Consider the following 24,849-nt stretch of genomic DNA (forward strand, 5'->3'; position numbering starts at 1 on the left):
CTTCACTGCCTACCCCAGCGTCCGTCCCCACGGAAACAAACAAGATATTCCTGATCAACAGCAGAGCCTTAACTTTACTCCCTCTTTACGGTAAGCTAATCCAACTCCCCCATATAGCTATTCCCTAATGATCTCATGTGACTTCTGCCAATAAAAGTGCGGGCTGGAAGGAGCCATTTTGTGTTCCTGCCATGGAGAGCGGGAGGGCTCCCTGACTCCCCGCTGGCCAAATTATATGTGTCTATCTTTTCATTACGTGCTCACCCCCATTTCAGGTCTGTCTCACCTGCTGTGCAGGACGGCACCTCCCCTCAGTCCTTCACCCCCCACCTGATGGGATGGAAGTTACTGTGGGCAGAGGACCCAGGGCACCTGGGGTGGTGGGCAAGCAGGGAGGTGGCCCCTGCCCTCCCCTCCTGCCTACTGCCCGCACTCCAGGGATGAGGACCAGAAGGGGCAGCCGTGGGTCTGGGGGCATAGGGGCTCCTTTGGTGAGACGCAGAAGCAAGGCTGCAGGATGCCTCCCACTGTCCCCAGTTCACGGACCCAGCACGTGTGGGCGCAGTATGGATGCAGGGGGTCTGGAGGGCCTGGCATGGACAGAGAGGAGCACACAGTACTTGCGCCCCAGGAGGGCACCTGGGCTGGGAGCAGCCGCCCTGCTCTCTCTTTATTTCACCCATTCTCTCCATTCCACAATCCCCTGGGAATCACCGTCTCCCTTCAGACCAAGCAGAGCAGGGGGGATGGCAGGGCAGAGAAGGGGACGGCCGGGGATTGAGTAGGAGCTCCCGACCATGGGCTCCCCAGGGGGTCAGCGGTCACTGTTCCGGCGCAGGGCGGCGTGGCCCCGCAGGGAGCAGTGCATCTCCGTGAAGGTCAGTGAGCCCACGACGACGGCACACGGGCCCGCGGGATGGAAGCCGAACCTCTGGTAGAAGGGCACCAGCGCGTCCTCGCACATGAGCACGGCCCGGCGCACGGCCGGCTGGCCGCCCGCGTGCTGCAGGTAGCGCCACAGCAGCACGGAGCCCTTGCCCTGCTGCCGGAAGCTGTGGTGCACGGCCAGCGCATGCAGGTGGGCCGTGCGGCCCCCGGGCCTGTGCAGTGTCAGCGACTCCTGGGGCGAGAGGCGGACACGAGTCAGGGTCGCCTCTGTGCACCCCAAAACCACCCCCGCTGGGCCAAGAGCAGCTGCCCCGTGAGTCCCCAGTCAGCCCCCTTCTACCCAGGTTAGGAGCTATGACCCCGCCCCTCTGTGGTCCCCTTCATCAGAGCCTTGAGCCCCAGAGGACTGGGCTCTCTTGCCGGGAGAGGACTCACCGTGAGCTCCTGTGTTGGATCCCAGGCTCCCGCTCCTCCCCCACATTCTGCCTCCACGGGAGGTGGTGGCCTCCTTTCCTGAGGCCTTCCCGGGACTGGGCAGGTCACCTCCATCCTCACCTGAGTAAGTCTCTCCTCGTCCCACAGGGAGCCAATGATGAAGGCCACGAGGCGGCCCTCCACGAACCAGCCCAGGGACAGCTCGGGACACAGGGTCAGGAAGTGCCGGACCTCGTCCAGATTCAGGGGGCAGTTGCCGGAGACAGAGATGAAGGCTGTGTCAGGAAGCACGAGTGGGTGACCCCCAGTCCACTGAGCATCTGTGTGGATGCTGGGTGGGCTCCCCGGGTCCCCAGGCCTCCCCTGGGAAAGCATGGGATTCAGGGCTGCTCTTCCCCCCACTCTCCTGAAACATGAGTGTGCTCCTGTACACACACAAAACATACCATCAGACACTCTGGGGGCCCATCTGCCAAGGACAGAGGACTCCAAGGTCTTCCCCCAAGGGCAACAGCAGCAGAGTTCCCCAGAATCCTTGACCCTGGGGGGCCAGGGAGCTGCTCACCCTCTCGCTCAATCTCAAACACGCCGGCAGCGTCCTCTGGGGTGAGGCAGCGGAACTCGTTGGCGGGGAGTGTGTGGCGCCGCTGGCGGCCTGGGGACCCTGGGATCCCAGACGGCAGGTGCAGAGGCGAGGGTTTCAGGCAGTGGATGCTCGGCGTGGACATCCTGGGTGCGGCTGCCACCCAAGGGGTCCCCAACTTCAGAAAGGGCCTGTGTGACAAGGAGGGTCCCTCCACACCTGCTGGAGAGGGGCGATGGTCAGGGGGCTGGTCCTCATCTCCCAGGGGGCCGTCCAGGGCGATGGCGCCTCTTGCCTCTCTTGTAGGGGACCTGGAGCGGGGAGTCTAGGGGCTAGAGCATCGATTCCTCCTGCCCTGTGCCTGCTCTGGCTCCCTGGGCCCCTTTCTCACTCGCTGATGTCCTGTTGGTGTGCAGTTCTTAGGGGCGGCCGTCCATCCCTTACAAAGCCTGTGAGCCGCACATTCCCCTTCCCGCCCTCTGCCTCCTTCTCTCCCCCGTCCCCAAGCCCTGGGCAGGGGACTCCTGCTCTCAAATTCTAGGAGCCCAGGGTCCAGGGTTCCACTTACCAGGACTCCTGTGTTGCAGGAGCTCTAATGTTCCCCCCACAGAGCCACCACTCTGGGTGTTGTCCACAGCCTCAGGACCAGAAAAGTCCAGACACTTGTGATGTTGATCTCAGAGATTTCTAATCCCCTGCCTGCCCCACCCCCACGTTACAGGCAGATGTAGTCAGCAGGGCTCTGTCCCCCCACCCCCCACGCCAAGCCCTGTCCCTGCTGGCTGAGGCTGAAACCTCAGATGGCACGTGGATGTGGAGGATTACAGTGGCTGGCTGAGGCCCCAGGGTTTGAGGGAATGAGCACGGGGCTAAGCCTCGTGGGTCCAGTCTAATCCGTGTCCTGGCGCCAACTGACTGGCACAGGTGTTCACGCTCTGTCCCCTAGGCAAGCCCGCTTCTGAGGGTCCTCCCAGCTCTGGCAGCCCAAGCGTGTCATCATTTAGAGGACTTGCTCAGTGGCTAATCAGAACTGCAGAACCAGAGGCAAGAGACCAAGGCTGAGTATGGGATGCAAAGTCAACATCATTTGATGTCTCCATGTGGGGACTCTGGCTCGGGGGCTGCATCCCAGACCCCTGATGATGGAGTTCCACTCTCTATGCCACGGACTCCCTCCAGCACCAGCCCCCTTGAGAGGGTCCCAAGACCACAGCTCCCCCGGCTCTGACTCCGCTCACCTCTCGCTTCTTCTCCCCAGTTGCTCCCCTTCAGGGGTCCCATTGTCACCTCGTCCACCAGCTCTCCTCTGGGCCCCCCAGCCTACAAGACAGGGCTACACACATCTGGGTGCCAGCTGTGGCTGCCCACCAGGTCTCTCCCACAGGCTCTGTGGTCCCAGGCAGATCCTGGGCGATGGTGGGCTCCTGCTCCAGGACATTCTATGACAGTGGAGCCGGGTTGTCCAGGCCACACGGAGAACCCCAGAGGACCATGGGACCTGACTGCCCACCTGCCCAGCAGAGCCTCCCTCTGACCTGGCTGAGCCCCCACCCCACTAATGCTCTGTAGCAGTGAGATGACCAGAACAGATTTGGCTGTCCCATGATGGAGTGGACATCAGAGTCTCAATATAGAAAGGACATTCTAGGGGCTGTGTGTCCCCACAGGGATGCTGGGGCTGAGCTGGGGGATGTTCTCTCTGGGTGGAGCCGTGGGCAGGATGAGCCATTAACAGGAAGAAAGGTGAGGAGACGAGCAAGCCCTGGATCAGGACACATCCCAGAACCCAAGTACTGGACAATCAGCAGCATCTCCTGCAGCCAAGCGTGGAGACAGGAGCTCAGAGTCTCCTAACAAGGACACCCCCCATGGACTTTACGAGTCCTTCCAGGAGAGAGGGGTGGGGGAGGGTGGGGGACAGATGCAGAAGAGCCACTTTATGGTGACAAAGCAGAGGCCGCAGCAGGGCAGAGGGCACTGACGAAAGATGTATGACCCGCCGGCGCGGCCAGGGCCAAGTTCCCCTCAGCCAGTCCACCCCACCCCCAGCACAGAGCCTGCCGCAGCTCAGCTGCACCTGGAGGGCCTGGAACGGGGGTGGGGCGGGCTGCCACCATGTGACTGCTGCTGGGCTCCCGCTGCAGGACCCCAGGGTATCCACCTGGGGGAAACTGAAAGGTGGACCCCACGAAAAACTCCAGTGACGCCTCCGAGACCCCAGTTTTCCCAACAGAGCAACTGAACGGCCCAGGCAGGCAAGGAAGGCAGCGCTCAGTTCAGGCACTCGTGAAACTGTAAGAGTTGCGTTTTTTGGTGGTTTTGAGGGCAGCATCCTTCTCTCATTCTTCCCCTGCACTTAAGATCTGCCCTGAACAGAGTGCACAGAGCGGTTTGCCTAATCATATTTACCTTTCCAGCCTTCTCAGGTGGCGCTGTGGTAAAGAATCCGCCTGCCGATGCAGGAGAGGTGGGTTCAATCCCTGGGTCAGGAAGATCCCCTGGAAGAGGAAATGGCTACCCGCTCCAGTCTTCTTGCCTGGAGAATCCCATGAACAGAGAAGCCTGGCGGGTTACAGCCCATGGGGTTGTAAAGGGTCGGGCACGACTGAGCGACTGAGCAAAAACTGACCTTTCCAACCTTAATCTGTCACTAGCAGATTCTCCAGGGGATGGAGATCAAGATGGAGAATTGTGTGCAGGAGGTTCACCCGGCAAGCTCCCAGCAGCTTATAAACCCCTGGAAAACAGAGATTGCATTGAATGTGTGGCAGCGAGCTAGATACATAGACGAGGATTCTATCAGCTAGGTGTTGATTCTTCTGCTGGTGAGGATGACACTTAGCTTCTTGACTTTCTGTGGATTTCCATGGAAGCCTCCTTTGGATAGATAGGCTGAATGTGGTCTCGTCCTTATTTAGGGTTTTCAGTATCTGCCATGGTACACAGGTTCCTCAGGAACCTTCCAGACCTTTCTGGAACAGAGGTGTCAAAAGCAGGGAGAGATCGCCACCTCCTGGAGAAAGAAGGGACCTACAGCTCCCTAAGGATCTGGAGCTCAGCTGTGCAACAGAAAGATCCTGGGAGCCCCACACATGATATTCAGTTTTCTAGTAACCACATGAGAAGATGCCAAAAGAAACAGGCTAACTCGATTTTAATAAGATCTTGTATTTAACCCAGTAGATAAGGAGTATTGTCATTTCAACAAATAACTGATATAAAATTATTACACATATTTCATATTCTGTTTTTTTTTCCTTTTTATACTGAGTCTGTAGCTTGATGTAATAAAACTATCTTGAATCTTAAAAAAAAAAGGGTACATAGTACAAATTTATGGTATGGTGTGGTGCCAATTATATGTGAATCTATACTTGAGGACCCTTTTGTTTTAAAAAACCATTTCTATAGTATATAATTATATATTTATTATAGAATAAATACAAAATACAGATGAAGGATGACAAAAAAGTCGTGTGTATTTTACATTTACAGCACAGGTCAGTTCAGACCAGCCACATTTTTAAATGATGCCTAAATAACTTTATTTATTTATAACATTTATTTATTTGGCTTCACCAAGTTTTAGCTGCAGCATGGGGACTCTTAGTTGTGGCATGTGGGATCTAGTTCCCTGACCAGGGACTGAACCCAGGTCACCTGAATTGGGGGCACCGAGTCTTAGCCACTGGACCACCAGGGAAGCCCAAGATCAGCCACATTTCAAGTGCTCAAGAGCCACATGTGCTTAGGGGCTCCTGCAGAGAGCAGCCTCGATCTAGAGACTAAAGTTTAATGAGACAGCAAAGTCTTGGGGAAGGGGCAGCACATATGTGTGTGTGTGTGTGTGTGTACACATGTGCGTATGTATGTATGTGTGTGTAGGGTGAGTGTGCCTGAGTGGGGTGTGTGTCTAGGAAAAATGGAGAACTGGGGACCTGAGCAAAAACAGAGGTGTCCAGTGACCTGTTGGCATATTCGGGACCTTTGAGAGAGGCTGGCTTGTTTTGTACAATCATTTAACATAAATAATTTTTTTAAATTGAAGTATAGTTGATTTACAATGTTGTGTCCACTTCCGCTGTATAGCAAACTGATTCAGTTATACATAGATATACACTCCTTTTCATATTCTTTTCCATTATGGTTTATTACAGGGTATCGAATATAGTTCCCTAGGCTCTACAGTAGGACCCTGTTTTTTATCCATTCTGTATCTAAGAGTTTGCATCTGCTGACCCCAAACTCCCAATCCATCCTCCTGCCCCTCAGCAACCTCAAGTCTATTCATTCTCTATGTCTGTGAGTCTGTTTGGTAACAAAACTCTTTTGAGCACCTACTATGAATCAGACCTGTGCTAGATTTGGGAATACAAAGGTACAAAGAAGACACAGTCCCACAGGAGAGACAGGCATGCCAACAAATGGTCCTAATAGAGTGAAATAAATGCAATCAGGCAGGTATGACTAGGCAAGTGGAGGAATCAGTGGGCACAATGGGGCTCTTGGAAGACGTCATAAGATGAAAAGGAGTTCTTTACGCAAAACCATCGGTTGAAGTAGAGGAATGAAAAATGCCAAGCAAAAGCACAGAGGCACTGGAGAGTCAGGATCCTGGCATGAGCAGCTGAGGCTGCAGCAGGGAGGGTGTGAACAGGATGCAGCGGTGGAGGCGTGACAGGAGGCAGCTGGGAGGGATTAACGAAGGAATTCCTGAAGGGCCCCGAGCACCACGCTCTGATGGACCATGGAGAACCACGAAAAGACACTAAGCTGAGAAGTCGGATGGTGGTGTTTATACGTCAGTCTTCCAGGAACAAGGTGGTGAGGGGCGGAGATGAACTAATAGCAGCAGCTAACATTAATCAGGCTCCCACAGTGTCCAGGCACCGGCAAAGCATCTCTGATCCTTTATGTCAGTTAAATTCTAACAGCCTTAGCTAGTAGGTATTGCTATCATTCCCGAAGGAAACCAAAGCTCAGAGAAGTAAAATAAGTCAAGGTCACCTAGTGAGTCAGTGGCAACACAAGCTTCAAACCCAAGTTCATTTAACTCCAGAAACTCAGCCTTAACCACTGCACCATCCCATCACCCCAGCCCCATTGGACCCTTCCAGTGAAGCAGGCAGGGGCTATTTGCGTGTGAAAAGGGAGGTGGAGGGACCAGGTTCTGGGCTTAGCTGACTTACAGAGCTCCATATCAAAGGCTGACCCTCAGGTGGCCAACTTGGTACCTAGGTAAGTGTCCCTGCCATCTACCTGGATGAAGACTCTGGGAGAAGGCAGGGGTTTTAGGGAGAAGATGCCACTTTGCTCCCATGGCTGGTCATCCAGGAAGAGCCCATGCTTTGGTGGTGGGGCAGTGGTGGTGAAGAGTATGGCATGGTTAAGCCCCAGCAGCCCTGTTCCTGTTCTGCAAGCTGGTCTGGCAGATTTGCTGTCCTTGGGCCCTGAATCCTCAGGAAGGAGCGAAGCAGGATGAGCCTGCCCATCCTGGGCTCTCACTCACAGCTCACCCTTTCCACTGTCACCCGCAGCACAAAGGGTTTCACCCTGTGGACTGCAACCCATCCTCATGGTCAGGAGTGAGTGGCCAGCCAAAGACCAGCTGCTCCGGGTCTTCATTCTGATTGTACTGCAGGGTGACCTTGGGCACGTCCCGCGGTTAGTTCACCCAGGGCATCAAAGCAAAGGAGGAGTGAGGCTCCAGGAACAAGAAGATCCTTTAAAAATTTTGTTAATGATGGTACTGATGAACCTCTGGAGGAGGAAATGGTAACCCACTCCAGTGTTCTTGCCTGGAGAATTCCATGGACAGAGGAGCCTGACGGGCTGCAGAGTCGGACACAACTGAGCGACTAACACACACGCGCGCGTGCACACTGAGGAACCTGTTTGCAGGGCAGCAGTGGAAACGCAGATATAGACAACAGACTTGTGGACACAGCCGGGGAAGGAGAGGGTGGGACGGATGGAGAGAGTAACAGGAAGCATTAACACTACCAAACGCAAAATAGATAGCCAGTGGGAATTAAATGTATGACGCAGGGAACTCAAACGGGTTCGGTGACAACCTAGAGGGGTGGGATGGGGTGGGAGGTGGGAAGGAGACTCAAGAGGGAGGGGACATATGAATACTTATGGCTGATGCATGCTGATGCATGGCAGAAACCAACACAATACTGCAAAGCAATTATCCTTCAATTAAAAATAAATTAAAAAAAAATTTTTTTGACTTTGTTGCAGCATGAAAGCTTAGTTGCCCTGCAGTGTGTGGGATCTTAGTTCCCTGAACAGGGATTGAACCCATGTCCCTTGCATTGGAAGGCAAATTCTTAACCACTGGGCCACCAGGGAAATCCCAAGAGCCCATGATTCTAGAGCAAGCCAGTGGTGGACCTCAAAGGCATTTCTCCAGCCAGCCACTGAGGGTGTGGGAGGGCTCCCCAGGGCCACACCCTTCCTGCCCCCCTTTCCCAACCAAAGACCCCAGTGCTGCAGGCAGCCTAGAGCTCCCAAACATTCACTGCAAGGCGAAAGGGACCTCTCTGGGCCAATCTGGATTTCCTCCTACTCAGAGGTTTGGAGAGGCCAAGCAGGGTAGGGTTCCAGTAGGGGGCAGCGTGGGGCTCATGTTCACTTGAAGGTTCTGGAGAGGCGGTTGTGGCCAGTTAAGGCAGGGAAAGACACAGCCTGCTTCACGGGGATCTGTTCACTTGGCTGCCAGGTCTGCTGCCTCCTGCACCCAGTCAGCCCCTTAGCAAGGGGAGTGGCCAGGCTGGCTCCGTTTCTGGCAGGCACATTTGTAAATAAGCAAAATTCTCCCAAGAAGTATCTCTATTCTCCACGAAGAGCTAAGTATTGAGCCCATGAGAGAACGGTGATTTTCCGCTGGGGAATACAGGTCTGTTTTATTTTATTTTTTCCCCATTCAACAGTTATGAAAATAAAAATCAGGCAGTCACTTCCATCCAGGGTCACCCCCACTAGCCAGCCTGGACGTGCAAGAGACTGTGGCTGGGGGCTTGGGGTTTGGGAAGGAGTTAAGTCTCACACTTTGCCTGGAGCATCTCAGGGCTGAGTGAGGTCACTGAAGGTCACTAGGAGGTAGGAAGGAATGTACTGAGCTTCTCTTTGGAAAAGGGCTCAGATGCAGTTCAAACTGGGGGCGATAGACAGGGCTTTGAGATAGCACGGGCCGGCAGGGGCCAGAGAGGGCTGCTCTCCCCACCCCAGCTTCAACTCCTCGGGTATATGGAGGAGACAATGTGAAACTGGCCCGATGGAAGTTTGGAACCTCAGACCTTTGATGTACCCACCAAGATGGTACCCTTACTGAGTGCCAGTGCTTACTAGGCACCAGGTTACACATATTAGTGCGAGGATTCACCAGCTTGAAACAGGTTGAGCAAGGGAGGGATCAGCATTTGAAATCAAGGGCTCTTGCCTACAACCTAGCATGTTCCTGGTAGTGGTGGGGGCGGGGGGACAGCACCCTCTGGGGCGGTGCTTCACGAAGTGGGGCTGATACTTCCTCCCGCACAAGTTAAATCTATGTAAAGATGGGTAATCTATGTAAAACACTTATCACAGTACCTGGCATTAAGTTACAGCTCAATACAGGGTAGCTATTATTAGCCATTATTATAAGAAGCTGCAGAATAAACATGGCACATCTTCCTGGAGTGCTAATTTTACTCAAGATTAGGGAGGAAAGGACTTTCTTATTACATTAAAACAAACACTGGCATAAGCTGGAGAAGAATGCAAAACTCACTTAGATTTTTGACATCAAACAAAGACCTGCCCTGCCCCTTCTAAGGTCTTGCTCACCCCCCATCCCTTGATGGATACCTGAAGGAATTCCCTGGCAGTCCAGCAGTTAGGACCCTGAGCTTTCACTGCCGAGGGCCAATGTTCAATCCCTGGCTGGGGAACTAACATTCCACAAGCCTGGAGGCCTGGCCAAAAAAAACACAAGACCCTTAACTTGAGTCAGGAAACCTGGGTTCCAACCCGACTCTACCAGTTCCTACCTTATGCCCTTAAGGCACTGAATTCCTTGGACCCTGTTTCTTACTGGTAAAATAAAGTTAATTACACCTGTATCCAGAATTGTGATAACAAATAAGATCATGTGAATGTGTCTGCCACTGTGCGGGTCAATAATAAGTTATTGATAAATGTTAGGTGATCAGGGGCCAAGGAGACAGAACTAAAGGGACATGGTAGATGGAACAGAAGCTACTATGTCACTGCTACTAAGCCTCCCAAGTCTTTATGGAGAAAGGAGTAGGGTACTGCATCTTTTCAGCAATAATTTCAGATGGACATTCTGCACTGTGGTCTGGGACAGGAAGGCCATGATTTGGGAATCAAGCTTTGTCTCTCCATCACATCCTCATCTCCCCTTAAGTCTTTTTTTCCTATACCTTAGTATGTGAATTTTCCAAGATACAAGTCCACTGACAACCACCCCACACCCAGTAATATATCAACACTCTGTAAGTACTTAACTCAGGGCATCTCAAGTACTCAGGTTGCCATCTGCACTCCATGTGTGTTTTAATTTAAAAAAATGTTTTTCCTTTCATGAATGCTCATAACTTTTCCACGAGTATAGTTCTATATCCTCGGTAGTCTATAAACTACCCAATGCCTTTTTTGAAGAACCTAAATACTGAAATATTGACTTATCTTGCTAATTTACCACTCATGGTCTTGCAGAAAATTGTGAAAAAAAATGATTTTAACTGAGAAAGGTGAGGAGGGCCATATCTTGAGTATTCCTAATTTCCTTTCAACAACCCAGTATGACTCTGTCCTTTGAGAATGTATCTAAATCTTTTGGAAGTTACTTAGGAGACACACATCAGTATAATTACTTCTGTTTTATAATTACTTTTAATATTTTAAAATGGCAACCTGGAGCAGATTGTAAGTCTAAGAATTCTGCCAGTCTAGAATGTTAGTCTAGGCAGGGGGTTTGAAATATTATAATAATGAAATATATTAAAAATTCCTTTATTGGGGAACTATATGCCAGGCACTGTTCTATTTCACTTAATCCTGTCAACTGCCAGATGACAGAGGTACTGCTATTACCTCCCCAATTTTACAGATGAGAAAATTAAGGTGAAAAGAAGTTTATCAGCTTGCCAACTTCATAAGGTTAGTAAGTGTCTATGCCCAAAATTTGGAATCGACGGCTTACACCCTTAATTACCCCTCTCTCCTCCTTCTTGCAACGCATAAGCCTCAGGGAGCTTTGAAGTTATCTGCTGCTGCTGCTGCTGTCATTTCAGTCGTGTCCGACTCTGTGTGACCCCATAGTCGGCAGCCCACCAGGCTCCGCCGTCTCTGGGATTCTCCAGGCAAGAACACTGGAGTGGGTTGCCATTTCCTTCTCCAATGCATGAAAGTGAAAAGTCAAAGTGAAGTCGCTCAGTCGTATCCGACTCCTAGCGACCCCATGGACTGCAGCCCACCAGGCTCCTCCGTCCATGGGATTTTCCAGGCAAGAGTTTAAAGCCAAACCATAGGGGCCACTAACACTTGCTTACGTTTCCAATCTTTCTCTGGGACTCCTTCACCAACTTCTTGACCAGTCCCTAAGGGGTCATGACCTTCCAGGCTTTGCAAGGAATTCCCTAATGCAGTACACTGTAGATACACTCTATATTTAGCCTTGCTTACAAGCTGCCTTGGAGTTGCCTTTAAGCTATTTAATGTGTGTGTTTCGTCTTTCCAACTAGATTGTAAACACCTAGAGGCTGTATCTTGTTCCTTCTGTATCCCTCCCAGTGCCTAGAACTAGACTGGAGACGTCCAGGGAGCTCATTAAGTGTTGTGGACGGTCTCCGGACCGTCCTCCATCCTATCTCGACTCCTCCCCTCTTTCTCGGTGAGCACTCCACTTCCCGCCCCCGGGTCCCCACCCCTGCCTCCTCTCTCCGTCCTTTCACTCCCTCTGGCCCCGCCCCGCCCTCATGCAGTCCATCCCTCCCCACCCCGCCCCGCCCTCATGCAGTCCATCCCTCCCCACCCCGCCCCTCGCCAGCGGCAGAATCTCCAGCGTCCCCTAGCGACCAGGCAGTAGCCCCTAGCAACCGCATCTCGGTTCCCTGACGACGGCGGCACGCAGCCACGTCAGCGCGCCGTGGCCCCGCCCCTCGGCGCCGGCAGGCCCCGCCTCCCCGTGCCTTTTTCGCCGCCGCTGCTGCCGCCGCCGCCGCCGCCACCGCCACCGCCGCCACCGCCGCCGCCCGAGACTCGCGCAGCGCAGTTATGGCGGATCCCGCAGCGTCAGCGCCCGCAGCCCCGGCTCCCGCCCAGATCCCGGACGTGCCCCCGAGCCCGGACGCAGCCCCCGCCTCGGCCCCGGCGCCGGCGTCCGCGGCGGACTCGGGCTCCGGGCCATCCTCGGACTCTGGCCCCGAAGCCGGCTCGCAGCGGTTGCTCTTCTCCCACGACCTGGTGTCGGGCCGTTACCGCGGCTCGGTGCACTTCGGGCTGGTGCGCCTCATCCACGGCGAGGACTCGGACTCGGAGGGCGAAGAGGAGGGCCGTGGGAGCTCGGGCTGCTCGGAGGCTGGGGGCGCGGGCCACGAGGAGGGCCGGGCCAGCCCGCTGCGCCGCGGCTACGTGCGCGTCCAGTGGTACCCGGAGGGCGTCAAGCAGCACGTGAAGGAGACCAAGGTGCGGCGGGCCGGCGGGCGGGGGCCGGGCCGGGGGGCCGGCGGGGGACCGAGTCGGCCGCTCGAGCCCTGGGCCGAGAGGGGAGGCGTGCAGGGCGCTGCCCGGGTAGTGGTGCCACACTGCAGTGGGGCCGAGATGGGAGGACAAGCCTCCGCGGCGGGGACGCTCCGGTGCAAAGTCATTGCACCAGCCTTGGGCCACCGGGCCCCGGGCTTCTCCCACGCTAAAGACTGGCGAACTGGCAAGCCCGTGCCAGGCTGCTGCGGTGTCGGCCTTAAGATCCTGTATGTGAACCCAGTCCGGTGGGGGAACTCCTGGGGCAGGCACGCTCTCGGCTTTACACCAGAGCGGCGTTCTGCTGACCCCCAGAGCAGCTACCTACTGCATTATGCATCCAGAAAGGAAGGCCGTGCCGGTCCGTGCAGGGAGGGCTTATGGGCATTCCAAAACAAAAGATAGAGGTGAAAATCTCGGCAGACATGAAACCCCAGGAAGTTCACTGGATTGCAGAATGCGTTATTATGGGTGAAGAAAAGCAGCCCCTTTGTGTTTTAGCTTGTTGCCTGGTTTTAACTGCTGCAGGGAACTTTGAGTAAAATCATTAACAATCGGAACCCTGATATTAATAGCCCTGAGGGTGCAGGGAGGGATGTGGCAGCTACTGACTGGAATTGATGACTCTCTTAAGTACAGATGGACTCCTTGGGGAAAAAAAAAAATTCTATAGAACCCTGGATGGAGAGGAGCCACCCATTTGGAAACCTGAAGGATTTGTCTTACCTGAGGCCATTAAGCAAATAGCAGACTCCCCCGTTCATCATCATAAAACTTAAACCGTGAACCAGGGTTGGTTTGGTGGCTTTTCACATGTTGTTTTCCCCCAGTGTGAACTCCTATCAGTAATTCACAGACACACACGCCTCTTGTATCTTTCACCCCTATTTCATCTCCTCCTCCTCCTCTCCTTCAAGAAAACATTTCTTGGCGAGAATCAGGCCTGGACTGTTTTAGCTGCCCGGGGTGTTGAGTGGTCTGATTTCAGGGGAGGGCACTTTAGAAGTTAATCTGGGAGACGAAGGCGACCTGCACGGGATTCTGTGATGACTGGTCTGGCTGGGAAGAAGTCCCCACTCTCCGGAAGAGCCTGTGATCCATTTCCTAGTGGCAGAAGTCACCACTGATACCAGCAGGGTCTTTTTCCTAGCCAGTACATGCGCATCCACGGGCACAGAAATCCCTGCACAGGACCCCTGGCTTCCCCTCAGAAAAATACAGATCAGGCGGTAGCTTCTCTGAGTCGGAGAGAAAATGATAAGTTCACGCAAAAGTATGTGGAATAGATGACCTTTTGCTGCAGAATGCTGGTTAAAAATTACTGCCAGTATTGTTGGGAAGACAGGAGTTTTTGCCCTATGCACTGCATTTGTGTGTTGTTACACTAGCGAAGGTTGTGTCACTGGTGAAGGGTTGCCGGCATCTTTCCACTGGTTCTTAAAAAACGTTTTTTCTAACCATCTCCTCTAGAGGTTTGTGACTTCTGGGATGGAGCTCGCTGGCCTCTGCCAGGGCCTGCTGCCCGGGGACTCAGGGAGGCAGGCCCGGCTCGCTGCTGGGAGCTGCAGTGTTTCTCAGTTGTTGTTCCTGTTCGTCTCGACTTTGGTGGTTAACTTTGTTTACAATTATGCTCAGTCTGTCTCCTCACACAATGTGTAATTCTATGAAGTTTGACTTAAAATAATCTATTTTGGAATTAAATAGAAAATACGTTTAAGGCCCCAGGTTGGATATATCTTGAAGCTGCCCTCTTGTGACTTGCTTGGAATTCGGTGAAGTCCATCGTGGCTCCAGCGGTGATGTGTTCTTTGCTATCGTAGTTTCTGCCGCTTCTGAGCTTGGCAAAACCTCAGGGACATAGGGATCCTGGGATGGGGTGACACGTAGTGCCCATGAGTAGATGGCAGGAGCTAGTGCTTCGGTCAGGACTTGAGAATGGTTTTATTGGCGGGAAGGAAGGGAGTTTATACCCGGTAGGTAGCTCTCTGTTACCGCAAACCACAGGCACAGATGACCCTGACCAGTTCTGCTCCTGAGGCTTTGTTCCTGAGCACCCCCTGGGGTGGTGGGCTGGGGCCTGGGACCGTGTGACATTACGGTTTAGGAAGACTTTCCCTCTCACTTCCCACTCCTTATATACCCATTGAAGGGACAGTGTGCTGTGAAGACCATTAGACCGAGACTGATTCCCACTCCATCACTAATCTGGTTATGAGACCTGAGAACCCAGTTATTGATAGGATAAAGCAGTGCCAGTCTTGGGAAACTTTTCTTTTTAAAGCTGCCACCTATTGCCATTTTATAAATAGTGTCCTTTTAATGTGAATTGTTTGGTAGGCTGTGGAGTGTTTTTTGTAGTTTGCATGTTAATATGGCAGACTGTGAGTACTCTTAGTTTCTTAATTTCTTTTAAGTTTTTAATGAGCAAATTGAGAAAGAGAGATGAAGAGGACAGTCAGCAAGTCCTATCCCCTCCTGGCCACTACCGTGAAAGTTATCAACAGAAAAATAAGTCGTTCTTCTGGAAACTGCAGGATTTATGGTCTAACTCCTGAGGCTTCAAGCAGCGAAAGTTATAAGCCTCTTTAGGACTAAAAAAGAGGCACCCAGTCTGTGCTCCTTCCTTTCCTTGAGCTCCTGACCCCTTCAGTGTGATAGCTGATTTATCCACTTGAGGCTTGTCCCGTTCGGCCATGGGTCTCCTGTGTGGAGACTTCGGCCTTCCCATCAGTGGTCATCCTTTGAGTAGATTTTTGGAATGAAGCCGAGTGCTGACAGCCTCTTGCCCTTCTTGAGCGTTGGCTAAACATGGTGGGTCGTCCTGATCTCCACCTGTCGTGGTTGGACAGGCAGCCCCTGTAAGGAAGAGCGCCAGCTGCTGTTTGAGCAGCTTTAGGGCCTTCGTGTTTACACTCGTTTGCTTTCCCGTCTCTCGTGCGTTGTCTCTTGCTCTCAGTTGCCACAGTTTTCACGGTCTGTCTCTCACGATCACCCTCCTTTTGTGAGGTGGTGTGTGTTTTTGTGTGTGTGTGTGGCATTCCTGGTGACAGGTCCCTCTGGAATTGGCTTTTGGGTTTATTTTTGGCTCCTACTCAGGCCAGCATTTCCACGGGGAAAGCTATTTAGGTGTAGCATCATAGCGTGTGAGGTTTGCTTGCCTCGCTGGTCCAGTGCTGGGCCCATTAAAAGCAATTGTTCTCAGTGATGTAATAGGAAGAATTTACGTAAGGTTAACCAGGGTGCAGGGCTGAGCGCATCTGATTGCATTCTGTTCAGGTAGGATCACAGCGCGGTGGCATCTCACCACTATTCTGTGATTTTAATCTTTGTCCCTTGGCTTCTGGTTTCTAACTTGTAGGCCTCAGTGTCTTCCTGGCTTCTCTGTCTGGCCCTCTGCCTAACTCAAGGGCACTTTCACCCAATGAGGGACATGTGTTTGCGTCCTGTGATTGGAAGTAAAAACCCTTGGGTGCTCTTGCTGGCTGTCACCTGCTCTGAATGACCTTGGCCTCGTCACTGCCTCCTTTTCTCTGTCTGCAATAAAATACGAGGTCTGTCTTTCTAGCCACTGAACTGAGCCTGCACAGGTGGAATAACCAGCAGCTTAGCTGGGTGGTGCCCAGAGCAGCCTCTTTGCTGTTGGCAGACACCGACCTGATGTCCATCAGACAGGGCCAGCCGCGCCCCTTCAGGAGGGCGCATCCATGTGTCGCAGGTGGTGCTCCTCCACAGGGAAGCCAGAAGGTGCGCTCTGTTTCGGTGATGTAGGCATTCCTGTTTGATGATGCTGCAGCTTATGACCTGGTGGATTATACCTTTGACTTCTTCTTTAAGCCTCGTCTATAAATACTCATGATCTTCACTCCTGTTACTTTATAAGAAAACAGTAATGGACATTTAAAGTAACACCTGGCAAAGTCTACCAGCCTCCAGGAGGGGACGGAATGAATGTGTGTATGTAGGTATATATATCTTCCAGAATCTAGGGGCATCTTTTGAAATTCCCAAAAGACAGAAAATGAGATTGTGAATTACAAGGATGGCAGAGTATTGCTTTTGTATTTAAAGATTACATAATGCTTGTTCTTCTTCTTACTGTGTTATTATGTGCTGGACACTCGGTAAGTACTTTATGCGTTTGGCTCACTTATGTGTACAACACCCCTGGGAATTAGGTACTATTATTACTGTTTTAGAGAAGGAACCCGAGGAACAGAGTAGTTGTGTAACTTATCCAGTCACACTGATAATAGTGGAGGAACCCAAATAAAGTGGAAGTAAATATAGTTTGCCGTCACCTGAGGTTTCATAGGTCGTTAACTAGAATTGAGTACCCCCATCAAACATGAGTCACTAGCCCTGTGGTTGGCATTAATTATCCAGTCTTTTCACACTTGGATGTCCCAGTGGACTGGGAGGGAACCACAGGCGAGGAGAAAGGGCAGGGTGTTGGGATGGGTGGAAGTTGGACCAGTGGCCACAAGGGAGGCCGTCTTGGACAAGAGCAGAAGAAGTGTGGGGGAAACACCCTGTTTGCACTGCAGGCTGCTTCCAGCCTACTTTTGTCATTCATTCCCTAGCCCCTTGGTCATTATCCAAACAACTGTCAGAAGACACTTTATTTCTAGAGAACCTGTGAATACCTCTAGATGTTGAGTGAAAGAAACCTGTGCAAGTCTGATTCCCTGCCTGCAGGTAACCGGCCTTCCTGTGTTGTCTTAGACGAGGGTGATGTCAGGAAATCCAGCGTGACCTCCTGCCCAGTCTTGACCTCCTGCCCAGTCTTGCTGCCATCGTCACCCTCCCGCTGGGAATGCTGAGTCCCGAGCTGGGTTCAGGTGGGCTCCTTCAGTCCCCTCTCCCGGGCCCAGCCCCTCCCCATCAGGCTGCCTCCACTCCCCACCTGTTTTTGCTTTAGGACACTGAGGTCCTCTGGTGCTTTCCCCACCCCGTGTCCCCGGCAGTCCTGCCTTTCTGTTTGTCATTTTCCTGTTCTATAAAGAGGAACTTTTTCTTTTTTATAACTTTACCCACGGGCCTCATGGACTCCGGTGGAATATCCATGGGGCCCTCGCTTTACAAAAGGGATGTGGGTGCAGTGTGCGATGTGCATTGCCATCACTACAACACTGGACCCATGACCAGTGCAGCTGACCCTGTGGTCCCCTCCGAGTTGAATTTACGGTGATTTCGGTGATGAGCGGGTTCTCTTTTAAAGAGCCTTAACCCTTGGAAGACACAATCTGTGCTCCTGTTCTGATTGAAAGAAGCTTTTCGGAGTTTGCTGCCCAGATCGGAGTGGGAAGATGCTCAAGCGGGAGAAATGGCCAGCAGGACGTTTCCAGAGTGCTTTTCGCTTTACACGATGCTGTCACTCACATTGACTAGCAGTTTGGTGTTTTTAACCGTAGCTCCTCCCTGAGGCTCCAGCGGCCGGGCGGCTGGATGCCAAGCCCTGAGAAGGACGAGGTTTTCGTGCTCCTGAGCCCACAGTGGCAACTCTGACTGAGCTGGAACACACGTTCAGAATTGCTTCTCTCGCTGACATTTCTGCCAGCCTCAGGGGGCTCTGTTAGGAGCCACCTGACACGTGTGGTTGCCAACAGCGAAGAGCAAAACGCTTACTGGAATTTTTTGTAGTTCAGAATAGAACTGAATCACGTTAGTGGATGGCCCTCTGAATGTATCCACTCCAAGGTTATTTGCCCGTGTTTTGCTCTTCGGCTACTCCCTGCGGTTGAGGGTTTCGTGTCCTTCGACCCAGGCTGACTGAATGGATCTCTTGGTCCACTGGGTCTGCAGGTCCACTGTGTTCTTCTGAAGCAGGATTGTGAAAAAGGTCTTACGATTTAAACATTGAGGCAAACCCCTGCTGTTCAGAGGGGTTCAGCTCGGCAGTAAGTCCTGGGGCAGTAAGTCCTGGGATGCGTGTCCTTTAAATCCAGTTGACTCGTTGAGGGGTTTTTGGTGTGTTTGCATATTTTGAAAGACTGAAACATCTTATTTTCTGCAGCAAGATGAAAGGAACTAGACACTGGATCACTTATGGTTTAAGTTGATGGCATAGCTATATCTGGTAAAAATTCATTCTGACTATGACAATCTGAGCAATTAAAAAAATTCAAGATACTGAGTAGTGCTTTAAAAAAACAAAACAAAAAAAAAAAAACTGCAGTCAATCCTATTCAACAATAAAATGAAAACCCCCAGCTCCTGGAGAGATTTCCTGCAGTCTGAAGAGCGTTCTTCATTTGCATCCTGCAAGTGAGAGCTGGTCCTTCACACTCAGCAGTTCTGATGAGGTTCTTCCTCCTAGCTTTAATTTTAATCCTTTTTTGTGGGAGATGCTGCTGTGATGAGGGCTGGAGGAGCTGCCTTGACAGGCGTGTCCACGGGACTATACTTACTGGCCCCCTAAGTGCAGGTGGGAAGGAAGACAGACACACACATCTGTGTCTCGTGTGTGGCTTCCAGGAGCATCAGGACCTGACATACTCCGGGCTGAAAGCAGCTCTGACTGTTTAATTACTTGAGGGAGTTTGAGGGCCCTGAAGGCTGATGATGTCATCTTCAGGACAAGGGAGAAAAAGCATCTCACCCTCCCCCAGCGTGCTTTGGGGGCACCCACCACCCCCGGGTGAGAAGGGCTGTTTGCCTCCATTTCCCCGTGCCCGGAGCACCCCAGAGCCTTTCTCCTTCTGGCCTCCCACTGAAGGGTGTGAACAGCTCTTCCGAAGGTCACAAAGGCCTAGGGAATTCCTGGTCATGGTACTTAGAGCTTTTTCTCAGTCCCTGCCCTGTTGACCCTCCAGCCTTGTCAGTATGGTCCATCAATCACCCTCTTAATGGAAACTCTATTCCATTGAGTTACAACTCTTCTGGCTGTAGTGAATTTTTCTCTCTCTTACCTTCTTTCCTCTTAGGAAATTTTGAAGATTCCCCTCTCCTCTGGGCTTTTCTTCAGCCTGCTGTGCTGTGTGCGGTGCTTAGTTGCTTGTCGTGTTCGACTCTGGTGCCCCTTGGACTGCAGCCCACCAGGCTCCTCTGTCCATGGGGATTCTCCAGGCAAGAATACTGGAGTGGGTTGCCATGCCCTCCTCTAGTGGATCTTCCCGAACCAGGGATCGAACCCAGGTCTCCCACAATGCAGACTGAGCCACCAGGGAAAGGCTGCTGGTACCTGCATGTTCGTCCTTACTCGCACATTCCCAGCTGCTTCCTTGATGGCTCCATCCTGTCATCTAGAACCTCCAACTTTGCAAAGTGTTAACTGCCCTCTCCACCTGCAAGTCTGTGGAATTGTAAACATTTCTTTTCCCAACTTTTTATTATGAGACAGTTTTAAACAGAGAGAAGTTGAACGACTAGGCCAGTGATTACTAATTACCAGCCAGCATGAGTCAGTAGTTAACCTCGTCCTCGTGCCAAGTTTGCTTTATCTGTGTCTGTAAGAGTATGTAAATACGCTCCTCCAGAGCCCCTGGTGAGTCAGGAGCAGACATGACGCTCACCTCCAAGTACTCAAGTGTACATCTTCTAAACATCAGAACGTTTAGGATCACTTAAAATTCTCCTTTTTGGGCTCCCATTCTGACCCTTTTTCCCTGTTATAAATAATGCTGCTAGGAAAATGGGTGTACAGATATCTCTTTGAGATCCTGTTTTTCAGTTCTTTTGGGTATACACCCAGAAGTGGGATTGCTGGATCATATGGTAATTCTATTTTTACTTTCTTGAGGAGCTGCCGAACTGTTTTTCCATTGCAGCGATACCATTTTACATTCCCACCAACAGGGCACAAGGGTTCCAATTTCTCCACACCCTACATTTGTAATTCTTATTTATTTATTTTTTGATAGTAGCCATCGTGCTGAGTGTGAGATGATACCTCATTGTCATTATGATTTGCATTTCCCTAACGATTAGATTAGCGGTGTTGGGCATCTTTTCATGTGCTTATTGATCACTTGTGTGTCTTCTTTGAAGAAACATTTATTCAGATCATCTGCCCGTCTTTGACTTGAATTGTTCTCTATTGTTATTGAGTTTTAGGAGTTCTCTCTATATTTAGGAGTTCTCTCTATATTCCCTGGTAGCTCAGTCAGTGAAGAATCTGCCTGCAATTTGGGAGACCTGGGTTCGATCCCTGGGTCAGGAAGATCCCCTGGAGAAGGAAGTGGCAACCCACTCCAGTATTCTTGCCTGGGAAATCCCATGGACAGAGGGAGCCTGGTGGGCTACAGTCCACGGTGTCGCAAAGAGTCGGACACGACTTAGCGACTAAACCACCACTGTCTGTTCTGGATGTTAATCCTTTGTCAGATACCTGATTGCAGGTATTTTCTCCTTCGTGGGTGTTGCACTTTACTCTCCTGGCAGTCTTTTGACGCATAAAACTGTTTTCATTTTCCTGAAGCCCGAACTGTCTGTTTTGTTTGCTTCTGTTGCCTGTGCCTTTGGTGCCAGGCCCCCACTCGTCTGTCTTCAGATCTTTGTTGGAAACGCCCCTTGCTTGCCCTGCATGTCCTCGCTCCTGCACTGGTTCCGGCTCTGACTGCCCCAGCCCGGACTGCCTCCTGGCCTCCGGACCCCTTTTCAGCCCAGCAGGTAGGCTGAGCTCCCGGGCGAGCGCCCCACCCCCAGCCTCCGGCCCTGCCTTTGCGTGTCTTCGGGGCTCCTCACCTACTCTCTGCCCCTTCATTTGAACCCCAGGTCACCTGTGCTGTTCCCTGCGTCTCACACCCCGTGTTCTCTCCGTGGGGTGCTTCTTGAGAAACAGGGCTTTCTGTGAAAGCTTACGTTCCGAATGACTCACATGGAGGAGTAACTCCTTCAATTAAAAATGGATCTAACCACCCTGTTTACCTGTGGGGCTAGGGGGAGCGGGGAGAGCATGGTAAATGATCCCCAGTCACACCTGCGAAACCCGATGGCGTGGAATCTGCTGGCTGCTGTTAACGCAGGTTCTTCTGACACAGTCAGACTGGGGTGGGCGGGCCCGAGGACCTGGAGGGGAATGTCCTCCCTGTGATGCAGAGTCTGCTGGTTGGAACTAACTACCCTTTGAGTTGGACTGACATATATAGGTGCTTAAAACCCTGTTGTTGTAGATTCAGGTTTTTAATCTACCCCGCACCCCAAGTTGTAAGTGTGTGTATATATATATACACACATAGATCTGATTTAGGGTTCTTGTCTCCCCTCTGCTTAGTCTTCTAGTAACAGTGTTAATGCCAGAGATTGGCCAAAGATGGGCCACAGGAGGGAAGGGACATTGAGTTGCCCTCGATAAGCAGGCAGTGCTTAAGGGTCCTAGTAGCAGAAAAACCTGTTTTCTTCCCCTTTACCCTTTTGCCTGGGCTTCCCTGGTACCTCAGACGGTAAAGAATCTGCCAGCCAACTCAGGAGACCTGGGTTTGATCCCTGCATTCGGGAAGATCCCCTGGAGAAGGGAATGGTAAACCACTCCAGTATTCTTGCCTGGAGAATCACATGGACAGAAGAGCCTGGCGGGCTGCAGTCCCTGGGTCTCAAAGAGTCAGACCCAACTGAGTGACTAAGCACAGACATACTCCCTTTTGCCTACTGACCGGTATTTATATGCAGCTGTCTCCAAGACGTGTCGTTGGATTTAATTTCTTTTAAGGGTGAAAATACATGACAGTTGTTATGAATAGAATGCAACCAGTCTAGGAGGAAAAGGGCTGAAATTGCCGTCTTGTGTCCAGCCCGTATCCATGGCTCGCTGGCTCTGTGCCAGGCAGCATCATGGTTGCTTTGAACGTGTCATCTTTCTCTTTCCCTAAAGTGGCAGAGACCTGGGTTTCCCAAGGGCTCAAGCAGGTGATGCCCCTCCCGTAATAGCACCAGGGACAGAGGGTGAGGACATTCAGTCTTGGTTGTGCTGTGTCGCGGGTGCCTGGAAGCAGCCATATGAAGAGAGATACCCGCCGTGGAAAAGCGTATTCAGCCTGTCCTCCATCTTTCTTTTATTCTTATCATTGTCCTATTTCATGTCTGCAGTATAAACTCTCTTGAGGTTTATAGGAAAGTTGTAAGGACCACGGTATACCCTTCTCCCAGCTTCCCCCAAGGTTGACATCTTTATGTAATATGGTACATTTGTCAAAAGCAAGAACTTAGTCCTGGTTCCACACCATTAACTGAAACACACACTTGTGTTTGGATTGGTTTTCCACTCATGTCCTCCTTTTGTTGCAGGATCCAAATCTACGGCTCCACAGTGCACTTAGCATAATTGCCTTTTGAATGTTGGAAAAACCGTTCTAATTGCTCTTGCTCTTTATCTAATCCACACTCCATCCTTTGCCCTAAGAGTCATTGTACTGAAGAATTTTGCTCAACAGCTTTTGATGCTGGAGAGAAGGGGTCAAGCTCTCTAGAAAGAGACAGTTGGGAGCCACACGAATCGTGGAGGGCGCCGGAGGAGAGCAGAGGGCAGCAGGGGGTGGACAGGTGAATGCAAGGGCGTGGGAGTGCAGCATCCAGGTCAGGTGTGCGGGGAAGACGCAGGCTCAGTGGCCTCTTGTCAGTCTCTGTGATCATCCCTGAAGAAAATCGGTGGGATTATTCTCTTATTTGTCTTAGATGGTAGTTTGTTTTTTGCTTTTTTCTGATTGCTCAAGTTATTTTGAGTTACTTATACACACTTAGTACACAGTTGCAAGAACATAGAAAAATTGGTTTAAGAAAAGTCACCTATAATTCCACCACTCAGGTATAACTACTGCTTATCACTGCAGTGGATGGTTATTCTAGTCTATTATCAGCGTATCAATATTTGTTTACAAAAGTACATACCGTGCTTAATCCTGCCCCCACACCACTTAACAAACTTAAAATGGACCGTGTAAATGGACCATTTGCACATGTCCAGGGGAGTTCCAAGTTTGCAGTACTTGTGTATTTCCACCGAACAGTGGAAGCTTTAAACCCAGAGAATCGTCTTCTCTTTGCTGGTTAGTGTTCTGGAACACACCGTTCCCACGACAGGCAGTATCATCTGCGTGGAAGCCCGGTCACGTTTGTTGCTGGGCGGGCTACCCCACCTGCTTCGTTTGATGTGCACTGATTCTCTTGGGCTCGAACCTAAAGACTTACTCCCAGGTTGTATTCTATGAAGTGAATTTTTAAAATTTATTTAGTTATTTTATTTTTCGCCGCCCTGGGTCTTTTCGCTGTACGTGGGCTTTTCTCCAGTTGCAGCAAGGGGGGCTACTCGCTAGTGGCTCTGCGGGGCTTCTTGCTGCAGAGCGCGGGGCTCTAGATGCGTGGACTCGGTACTTGTGGCTCACGGGCTTCGTTGCCTCACAGCATGTGGGATCTTCCTGCATCAGAGACCAAACCCGTGTCCCCAGCATCGGCAGGCCGGATTCCTATCCACTGAGCCACCAAGATAGTCCCCAGATTGTATTTTAGAAACACCACCAGTGACAGAAACTTTGGCCACTTTTACCTTGCTTCAGCCTTGGGGTCTCAGTTCCGAACCTTCTGCGGAACCCACGGTCACGCTGGTGCGCTGTGGGCGCCTCACAGGGGCTTGTTCAGCCCTTCAGGGTCCTCTCCTCTGTTGATCGCTCATCCCATAAACTACATTCAGATGCAGTTCCCCCTGCTTTTTCTGCATTCTCTCTATTAGAATTGTCACCCATACCTTGGGGCCTTCATAGTCTCCCAAGTTGGGTGTTCAGAGGCAGATATGTTTCTTTTTGGTAACATTTTCATTTCACAAAAAATTTTTGATAACATGATTCTTAATGTCTGTAATTCCATCCGATGGATGAACCTGTTTCTCTGATCCGTCTCTTTCAACCAGCTAAATTGTTGCCAGGTTTTCAGTTTTAAATGATGGGACTGACATCTTATACTTTTTCTCTATCTTTGTCTATTTCTGTAAGTTTCTTAGGTTAAATCCCTGAATGAAATTACAGGTCAAGGGGTAGGAATACATTTTTAAGACTTGATTGACTTTACTACACTGTCCTCCCCCCAAGTGGTCTCCACTTACACTTCATCTTAGAACGCCTGTTTGCCAGCACGATGCTGAAGCCTTTTGTGACTGAGGCAGGAGCACCCGGCTAGTTGGCAGCATCTAGGGGACTAGAGCGCAAGTCAGCTGACTGTGCCCCGGTTGCCAAGAAATAAGCCCTTCTTGTGCCAGCGGTTGGCCC

At 51.3% G+C, this 24,849-nt stretch overlaps 2 protein-coding genes across 3 annotated transcripts in view; one reads left to right on the top strand and one right to left on the bottom strand.

Annotated features, from left to right (window-relative positions):
- Positions 1-665: 665 nt before the first annotated feature.
- AANAT (aralkylamine N-acetyltransferase) lies at positions 666-2,507 on the bottom strand (the record flags this gene model as incomplete). Its single annotated transcript, NM_177509.2, is given in 4 exon segments — positions 666-1,120; positions 1,444-1,598; positions 1,889-2,128; positions 2,475-2,507. Coding segments are annotated over 3 exon segments (624 nt in total). The 5' UTR covers positions 2,052-2,128; positions 2,475-2,507.
- A 9,608-nt stretch (positions 2,508-12,115) lies between these two features.
- The window catches only part of UBE2O (ubiquitin conjugating enzyme E2 O), a 49,337-nt gene continuing 36,603 nt past the window's right edge, over positions 12,116-24,849 (top strand). Inside the window, exon 1 of one of the 2 annotated variants that reach the window (XM_002696167.5) lies at positions 12,116-12,604. In XM_002696167.5, the coding sequence (XP_002696213.1) occupies positions 12,194-12,604 (411 nt within the window). In that variant the 5' untranslated portion in view covers positions 12,116-12,193. The remainder of the gene's footprint in view (positions 12,605-24,849) is intronic. The other variant, XM_005221305.4, reaches the window with a different exon arrangement.

The sequence above is a fragment of the Bos taurus genome, chromosome 19 (genome assembly GCF_002263795.3).
Source record: "Bos taurus isolate L1 Dominette 01449 registration number 42190680 breed Hereford chromosome 19, ARS-UCD2.0, whole genome shotgun sequence".
NCBI lineage: Eukaryota > Metazoa > Chordata > Mammalia > Artiodactyla > Bovidae > Bos > Bos taurus.